Source organism: Puma concolor, chromosome E3 (assembly GCF_028749965.1).
Source record: "Puma concolor isolate L17-30 chromosome E3, mPumCon1.1.hap2, whole genome shotgun sequence".
NCBI lineage: Eukaryota > Metazoa > Chordata > Mammalia > Carnivora > Felidae > Puma > Puma concolor.
This window is the reverse complement of record NC_141682.1, coordinates 18,777,549-18,796,240: the sequence shown is the minus strand read 5'-3', so window position 1 is coordinate 18,796,240 and position 18,692 is coordinate 18,777,549. Positions and strand designations below refer to the sequence as shown.

Below are 18,692 nucleotides of genomic sequence, written 5' to 3'. Positions count from 1 at the left end.
CATCTTACTATGCTGCCGGAACACTTATATACCTATTGTTTTCCCTTTCATATATGTATATGTATATGTATTCATACATATATATATCACAATCTTTTTTTACTAGACTCTAAGATTCTCAAGCACAGAAACTAGATCTGAGTCCTGGTATATGCTTGTACACATTTGTAGAGCAAATGGACAGAAGCCCTCTTTTTCCTTTTTCGCAAGCATCTATTCCAAAGCCTTCCCACAGCAGGAGACCCTGCCAGTGGTGACTTTCACTGTTCCCAGTGGAGTCTCCTCACTGACTGAATCAGGGCAAGCAGGCCTTGCCTTTTGCTAGAAGTGGGGTTCCAGCCATAACCTGGCCCCTCCCTACCTCTTCTCCATCACTCATGTTAGATTTACCCTTTTGCTAACTCACTTGGCTCCAGTCACATAAACCTCTTTCTGTTCCTCAGATATGCCAAGCTTATTCTCACCTTAGGCCTCTACAGTTCTGTCTCGAACACTGTTCCTCCAGATTTTCAAATGGCTAATCCTTTCTCCCCATTCAAGATTCATCTCAAGCATTATTTCCTCAGAGATGCTCCCCCTATCCACATGAAAGAAACCCCCAATCACAGCCACACTCTCTACTAAATTATCTTGTTGACTTACTTGCTTACCATTTTTACACTCTTAAAAGCTCCATAGCAGCCAAGATTTTTGTCCGTTTTGTTCACTACTACATCTCCAATACCCAGAATGGTGCCAGGCATGTAATAGAGCCCAAGAAATACTTGATAAGAGAATGAACACAACCAAAGTGGGTCTTGGTGATCTTGAGTGTGAGTATCCAGGCACACTTTCTCTGAGGAAGAACAAAAGTTTACCAGATGAAATCCCAACTTCCAAATTATGCCCTGGCCTCTGAAGACTGAGACTCAGGTTTGAGTCCTAGCTCTGCCACCAGCTTCCCCACGTAACTTCATTTCTGAAAGATAATTTGGTGAAATCGAAAGGACGTGAGCTTTGGAATCTGGTACTTACCAGCTATGTGACTTTGAGTAAATCATTTAAGTTCTCTAAGCTTTTGTTCTTTCGTTTGTCAGAGGGAGACATTATTATTGATTCCCACTGGACTGATATATAAAGAGACATAAGGATTATAAGCAATTACTGAATGTTAGTTCTCTTTTCTTTCCTTTCTGAATCTTAGTTCCCCCGTTCGTAGAATGGGAGAATTAAGTATCTTTTTCAGAAGTGGGAAATACAGCTCTTCATACAAAATATCTTAGTTTTTAAAATTTTTATTTATTTTTGTATGTAGGCTTCACACCCAGCAGAGAGCTTGAATCGAGACCTTGAGAAGCTGAGATCAAGAGTCGGAGGCCCAACCAACTGAGCCACCCAGGTGCCCCCATAAAATATCTCAATTCTTAAATGTAGCAAATTAAAATGTGTAAAAGACCTGTATTTTTTAAAACTTTTTTTTTTTTTAAAGTAAAAACACCCTGAGAGTCAGACAAGATACTTCTGTGGACTGGGTTTGACCCGTGGGACTACTAATTTCCCACTTAGGCTATTACTTGTCAGGGACGCTATGCGAATTCTTACTGTATAACTTGCGCAAATCGGTTTTATCTCCCTCAAGTTCTGATAGCTGGTCTGTAAAATGGACCCACCTTTGTGCAGATCAAAGATCATGTGTGTAAAACACTTAGCATAATGCTGGCGCATAGTAGGCACGCCACACCCTAAGTGGCTGCGGTAGCTTGGGTGGCTGTTGATTTGCGAAGTACATATTCAAGGGGCAAGACATCCCAGACACCAGGAGACTGGGAGGGCGACGCCGGGAAAGGAGAAAAAATAGGAGAGGAGGAAAAAAGAGGGAAGGGAAGAGGTGAGCAGGCAACCGGGTCCGCCCTCCAGGCGGGGCGCCAGCGAGAGGCCCAGGCCGGGGCGGGAGCGCACGTGGCCTATTTTGGGCGGAGCAGACGCGCTTGGCCGCAGCGGAGATCTCCGAGGCGGCCACAGGAGACGATCCTTGAAGGTAGGTAACAACTGGACTGCGAAGACCTTGGACGCCGGGATGGGGTGGCCAGGGGTTCCTGGGAGTTGGGGTACAGCGGAGGGCGCCAGATCTGGGCTCGCCACCCTCCCGGGGCAGTTCTGGCCGGACGCCTGGGTCCTCTGGGCCCCTCCTCCTCGTGGGCGGGGTTAGGTGACCTGACCAATGACTGGCCGTCTGCGAGGCCCCGCCCCACCCCGCCCCCGGAGCCGCGGCCTCGCAGAGTGCCCAACCGCCCGGCGCCCTGGCCAGGGGCTGTGCGAGCGCCGAATCTACGGCTGGTGAGTGCGCACCCCACCGGGGTCTCCGCCCCGATCCCGCCCCCAGACCATGCCCTAGAGCTCAGGGCCTCTGGCCCAGACGCGGGGGAGTGACTCAGCGTGGGGAGGGTGGCGACTTGCTGGGGCTGGAGATTCGTACTGCACAGGGCCTTGAATGCCGGGATGAGTGGGGAGAACGAGTGTCTTCGGAGCTGGTCCTGGGGCGTGGGGCTGGGCTGGGCTGGGTGGAGGGAAGAGGGCAGACCCAGAGACCAGGGCAGAGCGGGAGAAGCCCAGGCTTCACCGACTTGCTGGGGTCAGGGCCACGGGGCGGGGTGGGAGTGGGTGCAAGTCCTGAGCTTTTGACCCAGCCCCCCACCCCAGAGCACCAAGATGCCTGGTGAACAGCAGACAGAGGAGGAGGAAGAGGAAGAGATGCAAGAGGAGATGGTGCTGCTGGTGAAGGGTGAGGAAGATGAGGGTGAGGAGAAATATGAGGTGGTGAAACTCAAGATCCCCATGGACAACAAGGAGGTAGGTGTCCCACACCAGGGGGCCTGGTTTCTCTTATGTCTGGTCGGGTCCAGCCACCCTCAGACAAACCATCAATCCAGCCTAAACTTTTCTCTGCATCTTAGACCTAGAATCTCAAGTTGGTGGCCCATCCTTCTGCTCTATTGCCCATGCTGCCATCATACAGATGTCACACTTGCTCTGCCAGGCTCTGTGCTGGGTGCTGGACAGGGAATGCTCTCCTTGGTTCCCCCGGTTCCCCGTGGAGCTCGAGGACGAGACGGATTAAACTGACAAGTAACCACACAGCTACAATCCCGTGTGATGGGTGCAGGCACAGGAGGTGTGGAAGTCCAGAGCTGGGAACTTAATGCACACTTAGGGTGAGGAGGGGATGGTTAGGTAGGCAACAGCATTAGGAACACCTGACTCTTAGTAGCATTTGCTATGCACCAGACACTGTTCTAAGTACCGCAAATCTGTACCGTAGTTAGGATTTGTTCCATTTCACAGGTGAGGAAACTGAGGCCCAGGAAACTGGACGGTTTGGTGACTGGCCCAAGGTCTCAAAGTTAGGAAAGGGATGGCTTAGCTGAGGCCAGTGGGGGTCTGAGATTTAAAAGGAATGGCCCCTTACGTGGCCCAGGGGAGTGGGTGGGGCACTGGGAGAAGGGAAGGCACTGGGAGAAGTAGTTCAATCAGGCTGTAGCGTGGATGAGAGCAGAGTGGCTGGCAGCCTGGGGCGGGGGAACCTCTGGTTTTACCCTGAGGGTTTTGAAGGTTTAAAGAAAGGAATTTTTAGGAGATCTCAATATGAGTTAGATTTCCCCGCTGGAGATCCTAACTGCCACCAGGTATATATTTCCACTTCCAGAACCCTAGAACTCTCACCCCAAGCCAAAGGAGCCCTGAGTCCAACTGGAGGGCTCCTGTTGGGCGGGGTTTCTGGGCCCAGGCTCCCTCTCATTTCGTTCTGCTAGGGGCCAGTTCTCTGGGAAAGACAGTTCTGCTGCCCCCTAGTGGGTGTGGTGGGCCTTAGGGGGCGGGGGCTGGCTGCTTTGGCAACTGCTTCCAGTCAAAATAACTGTTTAGTTCCGTTTTCCTCAGGCCTCCTTTGGCCTGTCATCCTAGTTCAGCCTGTGTCTTCTGGCTCTGTGGATCCCCTCATCTCCACCTTTGGCCTATAATTTAAGACCCCAGACTCCAGGGCTTGGTGTAGACTTCCAACTCTATCACTTTCCAGCTGTGTGACCTTGGGCAAGCTTCTTAACCTCTTTGTGGCTCAGTTTCCTCATTTGTAAAAGGGAGATCATAACAGCACTCACTTCCTGAGGTTGTGGGGACTAAGTGAGTTAATACATGTAAAGAGTCAGAACTGTGTCTGGTGCATAATAAACACGACGTAAGTATATGCTGCTGACCTTCATTCTTCTCCCTGGGGTTCAGGACCGGACACTAGGTAATCCTTTTGGAGATGTTTCAAGTCCTTTCTGTCAAAGAACTTTGTGGGCTGAAACCTGGGGCTGGGAGTGGACAGAGAAGCCAACGGAGGCCTAGACAGAGGACGGAGAGCAGACAACTCAAGGCAATGGGGAAGGCTTCAGGGAGATGACTTGGTCCTTCAAGACTTGGTGATTGGAGGAGGAGAAAGGCCTCCCAGAAGGAAATAGCAAACGCAAAGGCTCAGAGGAGAGGAGGCCAGAGAAGTAGGCGGAGCCAAAGTGTAAAAGGCATTGGAAGCCAACATAGAAATTTAGACATAGTCTCAAATCGGAGGAGGGACATGAGTGATTTTCTCTTTAGAAGAAACACTGGCTGCCGTGGGGTACCAAGCCAGGTAAGGCTGGTAGCCTAGTCTAAGGTTTTGACAGCAATGGGGAAAAGAGGGAGAGATGGGGACATTTGTGAATCCTGATTGGACTGGCTGGAGGTAAGGATGAGAATATGGGGAGTGGGCATGTCTAGTCATCAAAGGTATGTAGGGCTAGACTCTAAATGGTATCATGTAGCAGTGAAAAGCATTGGTTCCAATCCTAACTGCCAGTCACCAGCTTTGCCTTGGCTTTCTCGTCTGTATAGAGGAGTCATGAGAGTTAAAATCCTTGACTGCCCACCTGAAAGGTATCATCTGGGTTACTGGATTTGGGGGGGTGGCGGGGGTTGGGATTGAGGATGACACACAGACATCCCACGAACTGTGCCCGCAGCATAGCTCATTAACTTGCTGTGTGGTCTCCCTGAGTCTCAGTTTCTATGAAATAGTGACCTCAAAAGCTCTTCCCAGTGCTAACATTCTGTGACTCTTAGCTATCACCCAGGCTCGTGGCCAGTCATTGTCCAAAATAGGCCTTAATTATGCTGCACTCAGGGCCTGGAGTATCCTGTCACTGCCCATCAAAATCCAATCTATCTTTAATGAATAGAAAAGATTTTCTCAGAGGGCTCTATGCACATCCAATCCTCTCTCTCTTTGCTTAAACCCTTGAGTGGTTTTCTGTTTCCTTCACGATAAAGTCTCAGCTCCCTAAGCCTGGCATTCAGAGCTCCTCGCCATCTGACCTCATGTCCTGGCTTATCTCTAATCACTCAGCTCCTATCCCAAGCCCTGACTTCAAACACACCTGACCCTTTCTCATCTCTAAGACTTTGCCCATATGGTCTTTCAGCCTGTAAACCCCTCTTCACCTTTTCTACCTGTTTTCTTCGGGAGCTGCTCTTGTCTCTTCTAGATCAGATTTCTTAACTTTTAACATGCATACAAATCACCTGGTGATCTTGTTAAAATGGAGATTTTGATTCTGCAGGTCTGGGGTGGGACTTGAGAGTCTGCATTTCCTTCTTTCTGGTTCTTTTTTTTTTTAATATATTATTTTTTAACATTTATTCACTTTTGAGAGAGAGAGACAGAGACAGAGACAGAGTGAGAGCAGGCCAAGGGCAGAGAGAGGGGGTCACAGAGTCCAAAGCAGGCTCCAGACTCTGAGCTGTCAGCCCAAAGCCTGATGTGGGGCTCGAACCCAGGAACTGTGAGATCATGACCTGAGCTGAAGTCAGACACCCAACTGACTGAGCCACCCAGGCACCCCATCTTTTTTTTTTTTTTTTTTTTTACTCTTTATTTTCAAGAAAGAGACAGACAGAGCATGAGTGGAGGAGGGGCAGAAAGGGAGACACAGAATCCGAAGCAGGCTCCAGGTTCTGAGCTGTCAGCAGAGCCCGACGCAGGGCTCCAACTCAGGATATGTAAGATCATGACCTGAGCCTAAGTCGGGCGATTAACCACCGAGCCACCCAGAGGCCCCAAGATTCTGCGTTTCTAACAAATTCCTAGTGATGCTGATGTTGATCTGTGGACCACAGTTCCTGTAGCTAGGAGCAAGAGGATAGGGTCTTGTTTTATACTTTGTACCAAAAAGAGGGGAGATTCTGATTGCTAAAAGAGTCCAGGGGAGGGAGACAAGCTGTGCAGATGATCTCAAACTTGTCAGTGAGATAGAATGGCATCATGGCAGAGAAGAGGTATTTTGGATGATGACAGGCTTTCAGTTCAAATCCTGGCTCTGCCATTGATTAGCCGTGTGGCCTCGGGTAATCACTTTACTGCCGAGTCTTATTTCCTTACTCAGTAACGGAGCAGATGATACCTAACCCAAAAGGTTGTGAGAGTTTAAAATGAGAACATGGATGAAAAGCACTTAGCACAGTTCCTGGCACATAGTGAACGCTCAGTGAATGGTAGTAGTAGTTGTTGTTGTTGTTGTTGTTGTTGTTAATTAGGAAACTAAAGGCTGAGGAGAATATGAATTTTAAAAAGTGATTAAAAAAAATACTTAAGCAAGGGGGCGCCTGGTGGCTCCGTCAGTTAAGCATCTGACCTCGGCTCAGGTCATGATCTCGCGGCTTGTGGGTTCGAGCCCCACATCGGGTTCTCAGAGCCTGGAGCCTGCTTTGGGTTCTGTGTCTCCCTCTCTTTCTCTGCCCCTCCCCTGCTCACACTCTGTCTGTCTGTCTCTCTCTCAAAAAATAAATAAACATATTAAAAGTTTAAAAAAAAATACTTAAGCAGGAAGACAAAAATCACAAACTTCAGCTACGTGGATTTTCATATTATTATATTTGTCTCCTCATAGTACCCTCTTGTTAGAGTACAAATGCCATTCTAATGTCTAAGTCTACTAGTTGCAGAATTAAAGGCATGGAAGGACCTTTAATGATCCCCTAGTCTGGTACTGGCCAAGCCTCAGTGACCTGTGTGTCACTCACCTGTTGTGCTCATTTATGTTCTCTTTTCTTCCGATAGATTCACATCATTTTGTTAAATAAATCTGCCTTCATCTAAACAATAATGCTGATGGAATCGTGGATTTCATGTGATCTACTGTTTTTCTAATGTCCATGAAAATAAATACACAATGGTTATAAGATAGTTTCCCTACATAACACCTAGAGTACTCTTGCATGTACGGGGTGTGCATCCCTCAAGTTGGGAAATTTTTATCTCACCTAGCCTATCCCGCCTTCCTTGGGACACTGAGGCAGGGGAAGGAAGTGACTTGCTTGGGGTCTTAATGAGCTAGACCCTACCTGTCTTACCAAGATTCTTCCTGGAGGGCTCCTGGCTGGCTCTGTCAGTAGAGCATGTGACTCTTGATCTCAGGGTCATGAGTTTGAGGCCCCCGTTGGATGTAGAGATTACTTAAAAAAAAGAAAAGAAAAAAAATTCTTTCTGGGGCCCTGAGTCCTTAAGCTGGCAATACTAAGGTTACTCATGTGAAGATTTCCTTTCACCTGAGTCAGTGAGCCCAGCATAAGAAAGCCCTCAGGCTGGTCAGTCATCTTATAGAAGGGTGCCAAAGAAAAAATGGGCCCCCAAAATGTAAATATAATGAGAAAAATTCTCTCCACAATGGCCGACATGTTTAAACAAACACAACAGATGTCAAAACCAGGGCAAGACTGGAAAGTATGACCTTGAATTCAGACTGTGCCAAATCTGCTGTGCGGAGTTTCTTGATTTAAAGTATCAAGTTGTATTTTAACCTCGAATCCCTCTTGGAGAGCACCAGAGGCTTGGAGTCCAGCCTCTGTCACGTCTTGGCTGTTCTAGTACAGGGAAGCAATGTAGCCTACTGGTTAAGGGCGAGTGCTCTACAGTCGGTCCTGACTCCCTCTGGCTTTGTGAATCTGATCTCAATGAGCCTCTGTTTTCTCAACTATCAAAAGATAACACCCAATTCAAGGGGATGACAGGAAGACTTAATACAATAATGTACATAAAGTAGCACTGTCAAAGCCTTAACTGTATCGCTATCACTGTTATCATTATATGTACGTTTAAACCAGAATTCCCATGGCTGATCATTAATTTCCCAAACTGCCTTGTTTTCCAGTTTCTGAGTTGGTTACAGAAAAGCCACTGACTATTTACAAAGGATCTTGAAGGACCTGAAGTTGCTATCCTTGCACTTCAGAAAGAAAAGAGCCTCACTGTTCTTGTCACTCACCCTTTTAAGAGAGTTTCTTTATCTATAAAGTGAGAATAGTAGTAACTACTTTGTGGAGATTGAATATGGGGAGCAGCTAACACTTTCTTGTCCTTAATATGTGCCAGGTATTTCATTTGGTCATGAATTAATGTGTCTGTTTGGTTCATGGTAGGTGCTCAATACCACTTCTGCTGGGGTGAGCATTCTCTTTTCTTTTTTAATTTTTTTTAATGTTTTACTTATTTTTGAGACAGAGACAGAGCATGAGCAGGGGAGGGGCACAGAGAGAGGGAGACACAGAATCTGAAGCAGACTCCAGGCTCTGAGCTGTCACCACAGGGCCCGACGCGGGGCTCAAACTCACAAGCCGCGAGATCATGACCTGACCCGAAGTCAGACGCTTAACCGACTGAGCCACCCAGGTGCCCCACATTCTCTTTTCTAAGGAGGAAATAATGTGCCCCCAGTATTCCCCTTCATTCCGCTGTTAGTAAAAAGTTTTCTCTTCACCTGCCTCTTACAAAGCATTTCTTCTGATTTTATCTCTGGAGGCTCAGACCTCATGAAACTGGCTCATTTTCAAAACTTTCCATTTCAGGCCTTGCCTTCACAACTTAAAAAATGATAGGTGCTTGCTCTGAAAAGTTTATTAAAGAGCCTGGACTTGGTCCTGGCCTGGCTTCTAAGACACCATACCATGCCTTCCTGGCTCTCCTGCCTCACTGACTGCTCCCGTTCAGCCTTCTTTGCTAGCTGATCACCTTGCTGCCCCAGGTTCTCTCTCCGCATTCCTGGGGTGATCTCATCCAGACTCAGCTTTAAAAACCATCTATAGGCTGCCGGCTTCCCAATTAACATCTCCAAGCATAGGCTTCTTTCTTGAGCTCCAGATGTGTCAAGGAGAACCGCAGATATGCTCCAGAACAGATTTCACCTACCGCCTTGCTCCTACCGCCCTCATCTCTGTAGGTGGCCATCCCACTTTTGCAGTGGCCAAACTCAAAATCTGGGCGGAGTCATTTTGACCCCTCTCTTTCATTATACCTCAGAGCCAATCTATTGTCAAATCTGTGGTCTTCAACTACAGGATATACCCAGAAGCAGGCCACTTCCACTTTCCACCTGTCACCTGGGTGTGAGCCACCGTCTTCAGAGACGGCTGCAGTATAGCGGTCTCCTCTCTGGGCTCCTGCTTCTGCCCTCTCCCTTCCTTGCTTCTGTTCTCAACCCCAGCAACCTGAGTCTGATCTGTTCAGGTCCCTGCTCCCAATCATCTGACATCTCCTCTTTTGGTTCCCCATCTCATTCATATCACTTGACCCTAAGCTGAGAGAGTCCCAGCAAGACCATCCCATTCATCACTCTCCCCCTCAAGCATTCTGCCCTAGGCACTTTTTCTTGCCCTTCGTGGAACTCAACAGGCAGACCCCCTGCAGGGCCTTGCTTCCTTGTGTAGCCTGTTCTCTCACCTTCTTTAGGTCCCTCTGCTCACGTTTTATCAGTAAGGTTTCTTAACAATCCTATTTAAATGAAGCCTCCCCCTCCCTGCCCCAATGCCAGCAACTTCTTATCTATTCTCCCTGTAGCGGGACTTTTTAAATTTTAATGTTGAATCCCCAGTGCCTAAACATAGTCCGGCATATCTTGCGCACTCAATAAATATTTGTCGAATTAATAACAAAGAGCTTGAGTATCACTAGGCCTTGTGATACGTGCGTTAACATACTGTCTCATTTAAAGCGCACAACCGTCCCGAGGCGGGCACCGTTGCTTTCTCAGTTTTACAACAGGGAACTGAAAGGCTGCGGCTTGCGGAGACCCGGGTCTCCGGCTCCCGCCGCCCGCAGTCAGGGCTGACGTCTCCCCCCCCTCCCCCCCCTTCTCCCCGCAGGTCCCGAGCGAGGCGCCAGCGCCGTCGGCCGACCCGGCGCGCCCACACGCGTGCCCGGACTGCGGCCGCGCCTTCGCGCGCCGCTCCACGCTGGCGAAGCACGCACGCACGCACACGGGCGAGCGGCCCTTCGCGTGCACCGAGTGCGGCCGGCGCTTCTCACAGAAGTCGGCACTGACCAAACACGGCCGCACGCACACGGGCGAGCGGCCCTACGAGTGCCCCGAGTGCGACAAGCGCTTCTCGGCCGCCTCGAACCTGCGGCAGCATCGGCGGCGCCACACCGGCGAGAAGCCGTACGCATGCGCGCACTGCGGACGCCGCTTCGCGCAGAGCTCCAACTACGCACAGCACCTGCGCGTGCACACGGGCGAGAAGCCGTACGCGTGCCCGGACTGCGGACGCGCCTTCGGCGGCAGCTCGTGCCTGGCGCGCCACCGACGCACGCACACGGGCGAGAGGCCGTACGCCTGCGCCGACTGCGGCACGCGCTTCGCTCAGAGTTCGGCTCTGGCCAAGCACCGACGCGTGCACACCGGCGAGAAGCCGCACCGGTGCGCCGTCTGCGGCCGCCGCTTCGGCCACCGCTCCAACCTGGCGGAGCATGCGCGCACGCACACAGGGGAGCGGCCCTACCCGTGCGCCGAATGCGGCCGGCGCTTCCGCCTCAGCTCGCACTTCATCCGTCACCGTCGCGCGCACATGCGGCGTCGTCTCTATATCTGCGCTGGTTGCGGCCGGGACTTCAAGCTACCCCCTGGCGCCACGGCCGCCACTGCCACCGAGCGCTGCCCAGACTGCGAGGGCAGCTGAGCCGCCGTTCTCGTCCCTGTGGGGCCGCTCGCGTCCGGCTGGGGGCAGGGACACGCTGGGACCCCTACCTGGGGCTGCATTACCCTGGATCTCCCCGCCCCACTGGGAAAGGGGTGGGACAGCAGGCCTGACTGCCTTGGAACTGGGAGGCCGGGAGAACGCCCTACTGCGATCCCAGGAAGCAGTGCCCACTCCCTCTCACTACAACCCCTTGGCCCGTGTTAGTGAATAAAGTATTAAATCCTCACCCCACCCGTGCCTGTGAGTGAGGTGAGGGAGGGGAGGAGGAAAGTTGGGGTTTTCCCCAGGCTTGAGTGATATGAATGAGTTACCATGGAGCCAAGTGAGGCTATAAGCCCAAAAGGATTTCTTGCACCGGCTTTACGTGGGGGGATTGGCCCTTGATTGTCCTCATAACTTCAGGTCTGGAAGGGTGCACAAATCCTGCACATTCTGATCAAACAGCCACTGCATTCGTTGGTGAGCAGGCATGAGCTTCAGTCTAGGAGAGATCGGCTGATTTCATTTCTTAGCTTGGATGACGGGCAGAGTCAGAGATGAGGGCACAGGATGAGGAGCAGGGCAGGAATTGTGGTGACAATGGTTACGCCCCAGTCTGGACATGTTGAGGGTGAAGTGAACGCAGAGGGGTCAGAGAGGTGATTGGAAATAGTAGTTTGGGGATATCAGGTCTGGAGTGGATGAGAGGGCACCCAAGAAGAGTTCATGAAAGGGCAGCCACAGCTAGAAAGAAAACCAGAAGTGTCTCGTCTGGAAAATCTAGAGGAAAGTGTTTCATGGAGGGAGTGGTCAGCTCTCTTAGATGCTGTATTTGTAGCTCCGGGAAAGTGGTGAGAAGACGCGTGGGGGTGAAAGCCATCCTTGAGTGGGTTAGAGTATAAATAGGAGAATGAGGAAGCCCAGCGGATGGGTGTAGACAATCCATTTTAAGAGTCTTGGCTGTGACAAGCAAGAGCGCAGTGGCTGGAGATTTGTTGGGGTTTTGTCAATAGGAAAGAGACTCGATGATGCTTTATATCTGCTAGTGGAAAGGAAGGGAAGTTGCTTACATAGAGGAGATAGGAAAGAACTCACCATGGAGAGGGTATGTGATAAGAGATCAATCAGTAAGGATGAGAGTCCAGCTGTCACTGGTAGGGAGGAAAGGTGGGTTTGGGAACACAAAGCTGAAGCGGTTCCAATCTGGATTGTGTTTTACCTGGCAAGTAAGAGGTCACTGGTTAAAGGAGTGAGGTCATCAGTAAAAGGAATGCCTTATTTTGCTGATGTGGAAATGGCTCGTAGGGGCAGCAAAAATAGTTTAAAAGTTTTTTTTTCCCCAGCATTACTCTGCACTGTGAGGGAGACAGGCTGTGGGTATCCCAGAAAGGGAAGTGATGTGCCCGAGGTCACACAACGGGTAAATCATACACACCCAACACTATCTTTAGGTATACAAGTGGAAATTGGCCTTAGGAGGATGGGAGGAGGCAAGAGACCCTCTCCAAGAGGAGGGGGAATCCCTGTGATGGGGGCCCACAAAGAGGGGCATTCGGCTCTCACAGGGCTGGGGTCCTGATGGACAGGGATGGGTTTTAGGCCCAGCTCCAACTTAACCGTTGACATTTCCTGCTCTGGGGGCCTGAAAATTCTGAGTTGAAAAAGCAAACAGGTAACTGCAGACTTGGAAAGTCCCTGCTATGTGCCAGGCACTGTCCTAAGCACTCTACTTAAAATAGCTTACTTAAACCTTACAGCCCGATGAGATAGATCTCATTATTTTCATTTTAGATGAGGAAACCAAGGTGCAGAAAGATGAAGTACTTTGATGAATGTCATCCAGCTCATAACTATCAAAGATGGCATCTGAACCCAGACAGCCTAGCTCCAGAATCTGGGCTCTTAACCAACTCTACATACAGCCTCCAATCCCCTTTAGATGCCCAGACAGGGTCAGGGAATTGCATGACATCAGTGATCTTGGTAGAAAGCAGATCTTTCTGCCCTATAGGTGGGAGGTACACTAAAGAAACATGGGAGCTGGGCTCAGAGACATCCCTGGTGCCCTTCTCCAGTACTTGCTGGGATAGAGCCTTCCCAGTTATTCCAGAAAGAATCTAGAAGTTGCTAACCAAAACTTTTATTGAGAGAGAAAATTCCAGGAGGCTATCTTCTGGAGGTTCTCGGGCCTCAGGCCTTAGGAAGTAGGGCCCCTTGGCCCATGACCTATTAGGAAAGGACTAGAAAAAGTTCCGTGACCAGGCCACTCTCTGCTTCTCAGATGCCATGCCGAGTTGCAGGTCTTGTGCGCATGGTTCTAGGTTGAGGCCTGGCCTGTGGACTCACAGGCAAGGTCTGCAGGCCCCCCAGCTTGGTCTTCAGAGGTGGCCCCATGGGGTAAGTCTGTATACTTGAGGGCAGAGCCACGGGACAGATGTGCTGGGTAGCGCTGTCGGTTGATGTCCATCTTGGAGAGCACCGCTTGGGGCAGATCCACGTGGCAGCGTGCTGCTAGTGCCACCAGGTAGATGAGGACATCACTAAGCTCCTCTTGAAGGGCTGCCCGTTCCCTGGGGGGCCAGGCTTGGGGGCCAGGCTCCTCATCAGGTTTCCACTGACTGGAGGCAGAACACACAGGCACAAACACAGATGCTAAGACCACAGACTCCGCCTCTCTTGGGAGCAGCCTAGTCCTTGCAGCAAGGAAGGCCCACCTCTTAGGAAGTTCCTACAAGGACAACTCAACCCACCTGCACCCTAGGCAGAGTCAGGGTGGGGAAGAGACCCCGACAGATGACTCATCCAGACCTGTGTGCCCCAACCCAAGCCAAGGAGTGGTCAAGAGAACATTTCACTTGCTAAGACCCAATTGTACTCTCTCCAGCCCTAGCCACTGCCACTCCAGACTAATTCTCAGACCTGCGAAAGCTTGCTAGCTCATCTTCTACTCTTGCTCAGTACCATCTTTCATAAGCAGAAATTACACTTTGTCCCTCCCCTGCTACAATTTCCTCCAACCGGGCTTAAAATAAAATCCAAAAGCCTGACCATGCCCTTTAGATCCTGTATGAGCTGTCTCCTGCCTCTTCCAAAGTCATTATCCACCACTCTCCCTCCTGCCCCCCACCTAAAGCCACTCTGGCCCGTCCTGTCTGGCAAACCGGCCATATTGTCACAGGGCCTTTGCACTTACTGCCTCCTCTGCGTTAAATGCTCTTCTCCCTGCTCCCCCACCAGATCCTTCCTGTGGCTGGCTCCTTCCTGAGGTCTCAGCACAGATGTCATCTGCTCAGAAAAGCCTTCTCCTTGTTACTTTCTTTTTCATCACTTTGGGTTGTTCTCCCCATAGAACTTTATCACAATTCCTGGTCTTTTAAAATTAGTTTGCTTATTTATTGTTAGTCTCCTTGCACTCTGAAGACAGGAACCATGTCTATTTTTTTTTTGTTTGTTTGTTTTTGTTAATCCCCAAGATTTTAAGTCATCTCTATATCCAACATTGGGCTTGAACTCACAACCCTGAGATCAAGAGTTGCATGCTCCACTGACTGAGGCACCCAGGCACCCCAGGAACCATGTCTATCTTGTTGAAGGCTATATCTCTTAATTCTAGAAGACCTAGCACATAGCTGATGCTCACAAAACCGCAATAAATGAATGGTTTGCCCTTACATCTCTGTGCTCTGGTTTCTCCATTCCCAAAGTTCAGGCCTTGATTTAGGCCTTCCCACCTCTTTGAGGGATCTGTATCAGCCTCCTCACAGGTCTCCCCTGCCCTGATTCTCTTGGTGACCCAATCCACCCTGCAGACACAGTGATCTTTCTACCCTTCAAATCTGTCAGGTCTTCTGTTCAAACTCCATCACTTCCTAACTCCAACTTTGTCACTCTGGGTTCATATGCCACCTCTCTCTTCCACGGCCCGCCACTCATTCTGTTATGTGTGAGGCACTCGGGACATACTAGACAACGAAACAGATACAAAATCCTGCTCTCTCTTGAAAAGCTTACCCTGGAGGAGTCTCAGGATCTTCCTGAATGGGGTGCCTGGGTGGTTCAGTCAGTTGAGCATCTGACTCTTGATTGGCTCAGGTCATGATCCAAGGGTCGTGGAATCAATCCCTGTGTCCAACTCTGCACTGAGCATGGAGCCTGCTTAAGACTCTCCCTCTCTCTCTCTCTCTCTCTCTCTCTCTCTCTCTCTCTGTCTCCTCCTCTGCCCCTCTCCCCTGCTTGAGCTCTCTTTAAAACAACAACAAAACAAAAAACTCCCTTAATTTAACTTGCCCTTTCCCACTCACTACCTTGGGAAAGGATTCTTCGGTCTGGAAGGCCACAGGCAGGTCTCCTAAAGAATACTCTCCTTTCCACCCCAGAGGCAGAGGTCAAGGTAGGCTGTCACCATCCCTTCTTAAGACCTGGACCTGCCTTGCTGTTTCCACACCTTTCTTTCCCAGAAGAATGGATGCCCCAAGAGGGCAGGGACAGGTGAGTCATTTCTGTATCCCCAGACACAGCCTGGCATGGATATTTAATGATCAGATAAATGTTCCCCTCCCCCACAACACAGACTCTTCCAAAAAGACTTCCATCTACTCACAAGAGCTCTGCCAGTTCCCCCACTTCCCCCACCAAGGCCAGTAGGAGGTTCCGAGGCTGGTGGAACTGGCCCCAGTCTCGTTCAGCAGCAAATTCAGCATGGAGGCGGCGGCTGGAACAGAAGAAAGGAGTAGAAGCCCAGGTCCCAGGGTTAGAGAATGCGGACGACCAGGCAGGTATCTCAGTGATACCTAGTGGGGGCATTAGTTCCGCACCTAATTCTTTGGATGGCCTTAAGCAAACCGTTTCTTCTCTATGGGACTTGGACTCCGCATCTCTAAAGTGGGTGCGCCCTACTCAGACCCTGAACTCTATCAAAACCTAACAATACTGTCTTTTCCATTATTCCACCTCTTGATGCTGCTTCCGCTGATTTTACAAAGTGCAGCTCCAGGAACATTTCCCCTAAGAAGCCCTCCTTGATTTCCTCTAGTAAAAAATAATGTCACCCACCTCTCAGCACTGCTTTTGCCCCCATCCTACCACCCACTCCTGGAGGGCAGGGGCCGGGCGGAAGCAGCACCGGAATAGCCATATTTCCCCAAGGCTGGTTCTAATATCACTCACCGGGCATCACCATTTCCCCTGCCTCAGGTGTGCATCACTAAGCCCATTTCGCAGATAAGGAGGTTAACATGGCTCGCCCAGGACAGCCAGCCGATCTGGGCCCCCCAGCATAGCCTTCTTCCAGACCACGTGGAGTGACCCGTCCCAATAGGAGGGAAAAAGGGGGAGACCTCCCCAGGCTGGGGCAAGGACGGCTTACATGTCCTCAAGCGTGGGCTCCGGGCTGAAGCTGAAGGGGCCGGCAGCAGCAGTGCCGTCTCCCCCCGTGTCCCCACGCGCGACCCCATTTGGCCGAGACATGCCACCCACCACACAGCAGCCGGGATGCGCTAGAAAACACCGCGCCAAGCTCAGAACCTGCCTCCAGGACCCCCGACCAATCACAGGCGTTCACGACTACTTCCCGGGGCGGAGCCACGGGAAAGACCAATTACTTGTGTGGAATTTACACTCGCCTCTTGCCCCAGTCCCTAGATTCCTGAGACTTGGCCTGGCATCTTAAAGGTATAGGGACCAGATTTGCCCGGGAAGAGACAACGGTCAGAAGGCGAGGAGAGCGCAGGCGCGTCATTTCTCTCGTGGGCGCCAGATGGCGCCAAAGAGAAAGGATGGGGCCGAGGTGAGGCTGGGACGCCCAGGGGAAAACCCCAGAAATGGAGAGTTTAAACAAGAAAGGGGAATTTATTATAAGGATACAAGAATGTCACCAGGATACAGGAACTAGGTAGGGTAGCCGTTCTAAGCATTTTACATATTTAATCTTCATAACAACCTTATAAGGTAATAGCATCGTCATCCCCATTTTACAGGTAAAGAAACAGAAATTAATTTTTTAAAGTTTATTTTTAAGAAAGAGAGAGAGCACAAACAGGGGAGGGGCAGAGAGAGAGGGGAGACAGAGAATCCCAAGCAGGCTCTGCACACTGACAGTGCAGAGCCCCATCCAGGACTCAAACCTATTAACCGTGAGATTGTGACCTGAAACGAAATTAAGAGTCCCAGGCTTAACCCACTGAGCCACCCAGGTGCCCGGAGAGATGGAGTAATTTAACTCCGCAGCTAATAATGTGGTAGCCAGGTTCCAAATCCAGGCAATTTGGTTTTAGAGTCTGTTTTATTAACCTCTACACTATATTGCCTCAAATGATAAGTACTATGAAAAATAAAAGTATTGGGGCGCCTGGGTGGCTCAGTCAGTTAAAAGCCCGACTTCAGCTCACAGTCCGTGAGTTCGAGCCCCGCATCGGGCTCTGTGCTGACAGCTCAGAGCCTGGAGCCTGCTTCAGATTCTGTGTCTCCCTCTCTTTCTGCCCCTCCCCTGCTCATGCTCTGCCTCTCTCTGTCTCAAAAATAAATAAAAACATTTTTTAAAAGCTATTAAAAAAATAAGAAGAAAAGTATTTAAACACTATGGAAGTGGGAGTAACTTTAGATTGCATGGTCCAGGGATGAGGCGGTAAGCGCTGTTGGTTACCAGCTCAATTTCACTTTCCCCTTCTCCATGCTTGCACAACTGTGGTTTTATTCTCGGGTTCACCCTCCTCTACTTGATTGATCATGTCCCATTGCCCTGGCCTGATCAGTTTATGGGTGAGCATGTGGCCTAGATCTTGACAATGAGAAGTTAGAGCAAGTCTGCTGGAGACTCCTGGGAAAGATTCTCAGTTCTTTTGTTTAAAAAAGCACAGGATGTTTCTGCCTTTAGATGTTAGTATGTGAAGGAATCTTTGTGTGGAGAGCTAGCCCACAAACGGGGATTGGCAGATAGGAAGATAGAAAGGACCTAGATCCTTGATAAAATTGTGGGGACACTTATTTTTACAAGTTCCAGAAAAGTCCTAATTCAGGACGCTGGTTATATAAGAAAATAAATCATTTTATTAATCAAACCACTTTTAGTTGGGTTTTCTGTTACTTGTCATTAAGAAAGTGACTTTTAATCTGAGTAAAAATCAAGGGGAATAGAGTTCTAGATAGAGGGAACACCAATGCTTAAAGCAGAAAAATCTTTGCATGTTCTAAAGACAAAAAGAATTCCAGTGTAGCAGGAATGTGGTGAGCAAGGAAGAGTGGTTGGATATGGTATTAGGGAAGTGACAAGAGGCTAGATCAGATCAACCAACCATGAATTTTATCCTATATTTGATTTGGAATTTTAAGTATTATGGAAACCCTTTGGAGGGTTTTGGCAGGGGGGTTATATGATGTTGACTCTGGGCCAGGTTGATAGTGAGTCAAGATGGAGAGAAGTGGATGTATTGGGGAGATATTTTTGGAGGTAGATCTATAGCCTTTGTTGATTTTGAATTAAGAGTCATGGGAGAAAGGGTAGAGGCAAGTGTGGCTTACAGGTTTTGAGTGTTGAGCAACATGGTGGATGGACGGTGACTCATACTGGGATGAGGAAGGTAAGGAACACATGTGGCATCAGGAGTTTGGTTTAAAGCAAAGCAAGGTGAAGCTACATATCAATTTGACAGGTGGATTTGTGAGCCTAAGTTTTAGAGGAGAGATCAGGGCTCAGACTC

The 18,692-nt window shown here is 49.7% G+C and overlaps 2 protein-coding genes across 5 annotated transcripts; one reads left to right on the top strand and one right to left on the bottom strand.

Annotated features, from left to right (window-relative positions):
• The first annotated feature begins 1,900 nt into the window (after window positions 1–1,900).
• On the top strand, window positions 1,901–11,245 carry ZNF771 (zinc finger protein 771). 4 transcript variants are annotated; one of them, XM_086692397.1, is made up of 3 exons: window positions 1,901–2,017; window positions 2,680–2,829; window positions 10,186–11,245. In XM_086692397.1, exons 2-3 carry the CDS (start codon window positions 2,689–2,691, stop codon window positions 10,996–10,998), a joined length of 954 nt encoding a protein of 317 aa, XP_086548523.1. In that variant the 5' UTR covers window positions 1,901–2,017; window positions 2,680–2,688; the 3' UTR covers window positions 10,999–11,245. The 4 variants fall into 4 exon arrangements, with proteins under 4 accessions (XP_086548523.1, XP_086548524.1, XP_025776253.1 ...); XM_086692398.1 differs by having other exon boundaries at window positions 1,916–2,017; window positions 2,667–2,829; XM_025920468.2 differs by lacking the exon at window positions 1,901–2,017 and adding an exon at window positions 2,064–2,316 and having other exon boundaries at window positions 2,667–2,829.
• A 1,877-nt stretch (window positions 11,246–13,122) lies between these two features.
• Window positions 13,123–16,540, bottom strand: DCTPP1 (dCTP pyrophosphatase 1). The gene is made up of 3 exons (XM_025920640.2): window positions 16,364–16,540; window positions 15,599–15,709; window positions 13,123–13,616 (listed from the first exon to the last, which is right to left on the bottom strand). The coding sequence occupies exons 1-3, from the start codon at window positions 16,462–16,464 to the stop codon at window positions 13,316–13,318; spliced, it is 513 nt and encodes a 170-aa protein (XP_025776425.1). The 5' UTR covers window positions 16,465–16,540; the 3' UTR covers window positions 13,123–13,315.
• Between the last annotated feature and the right edge of the window lie 2,152 nt (window positions 16,541–18,692).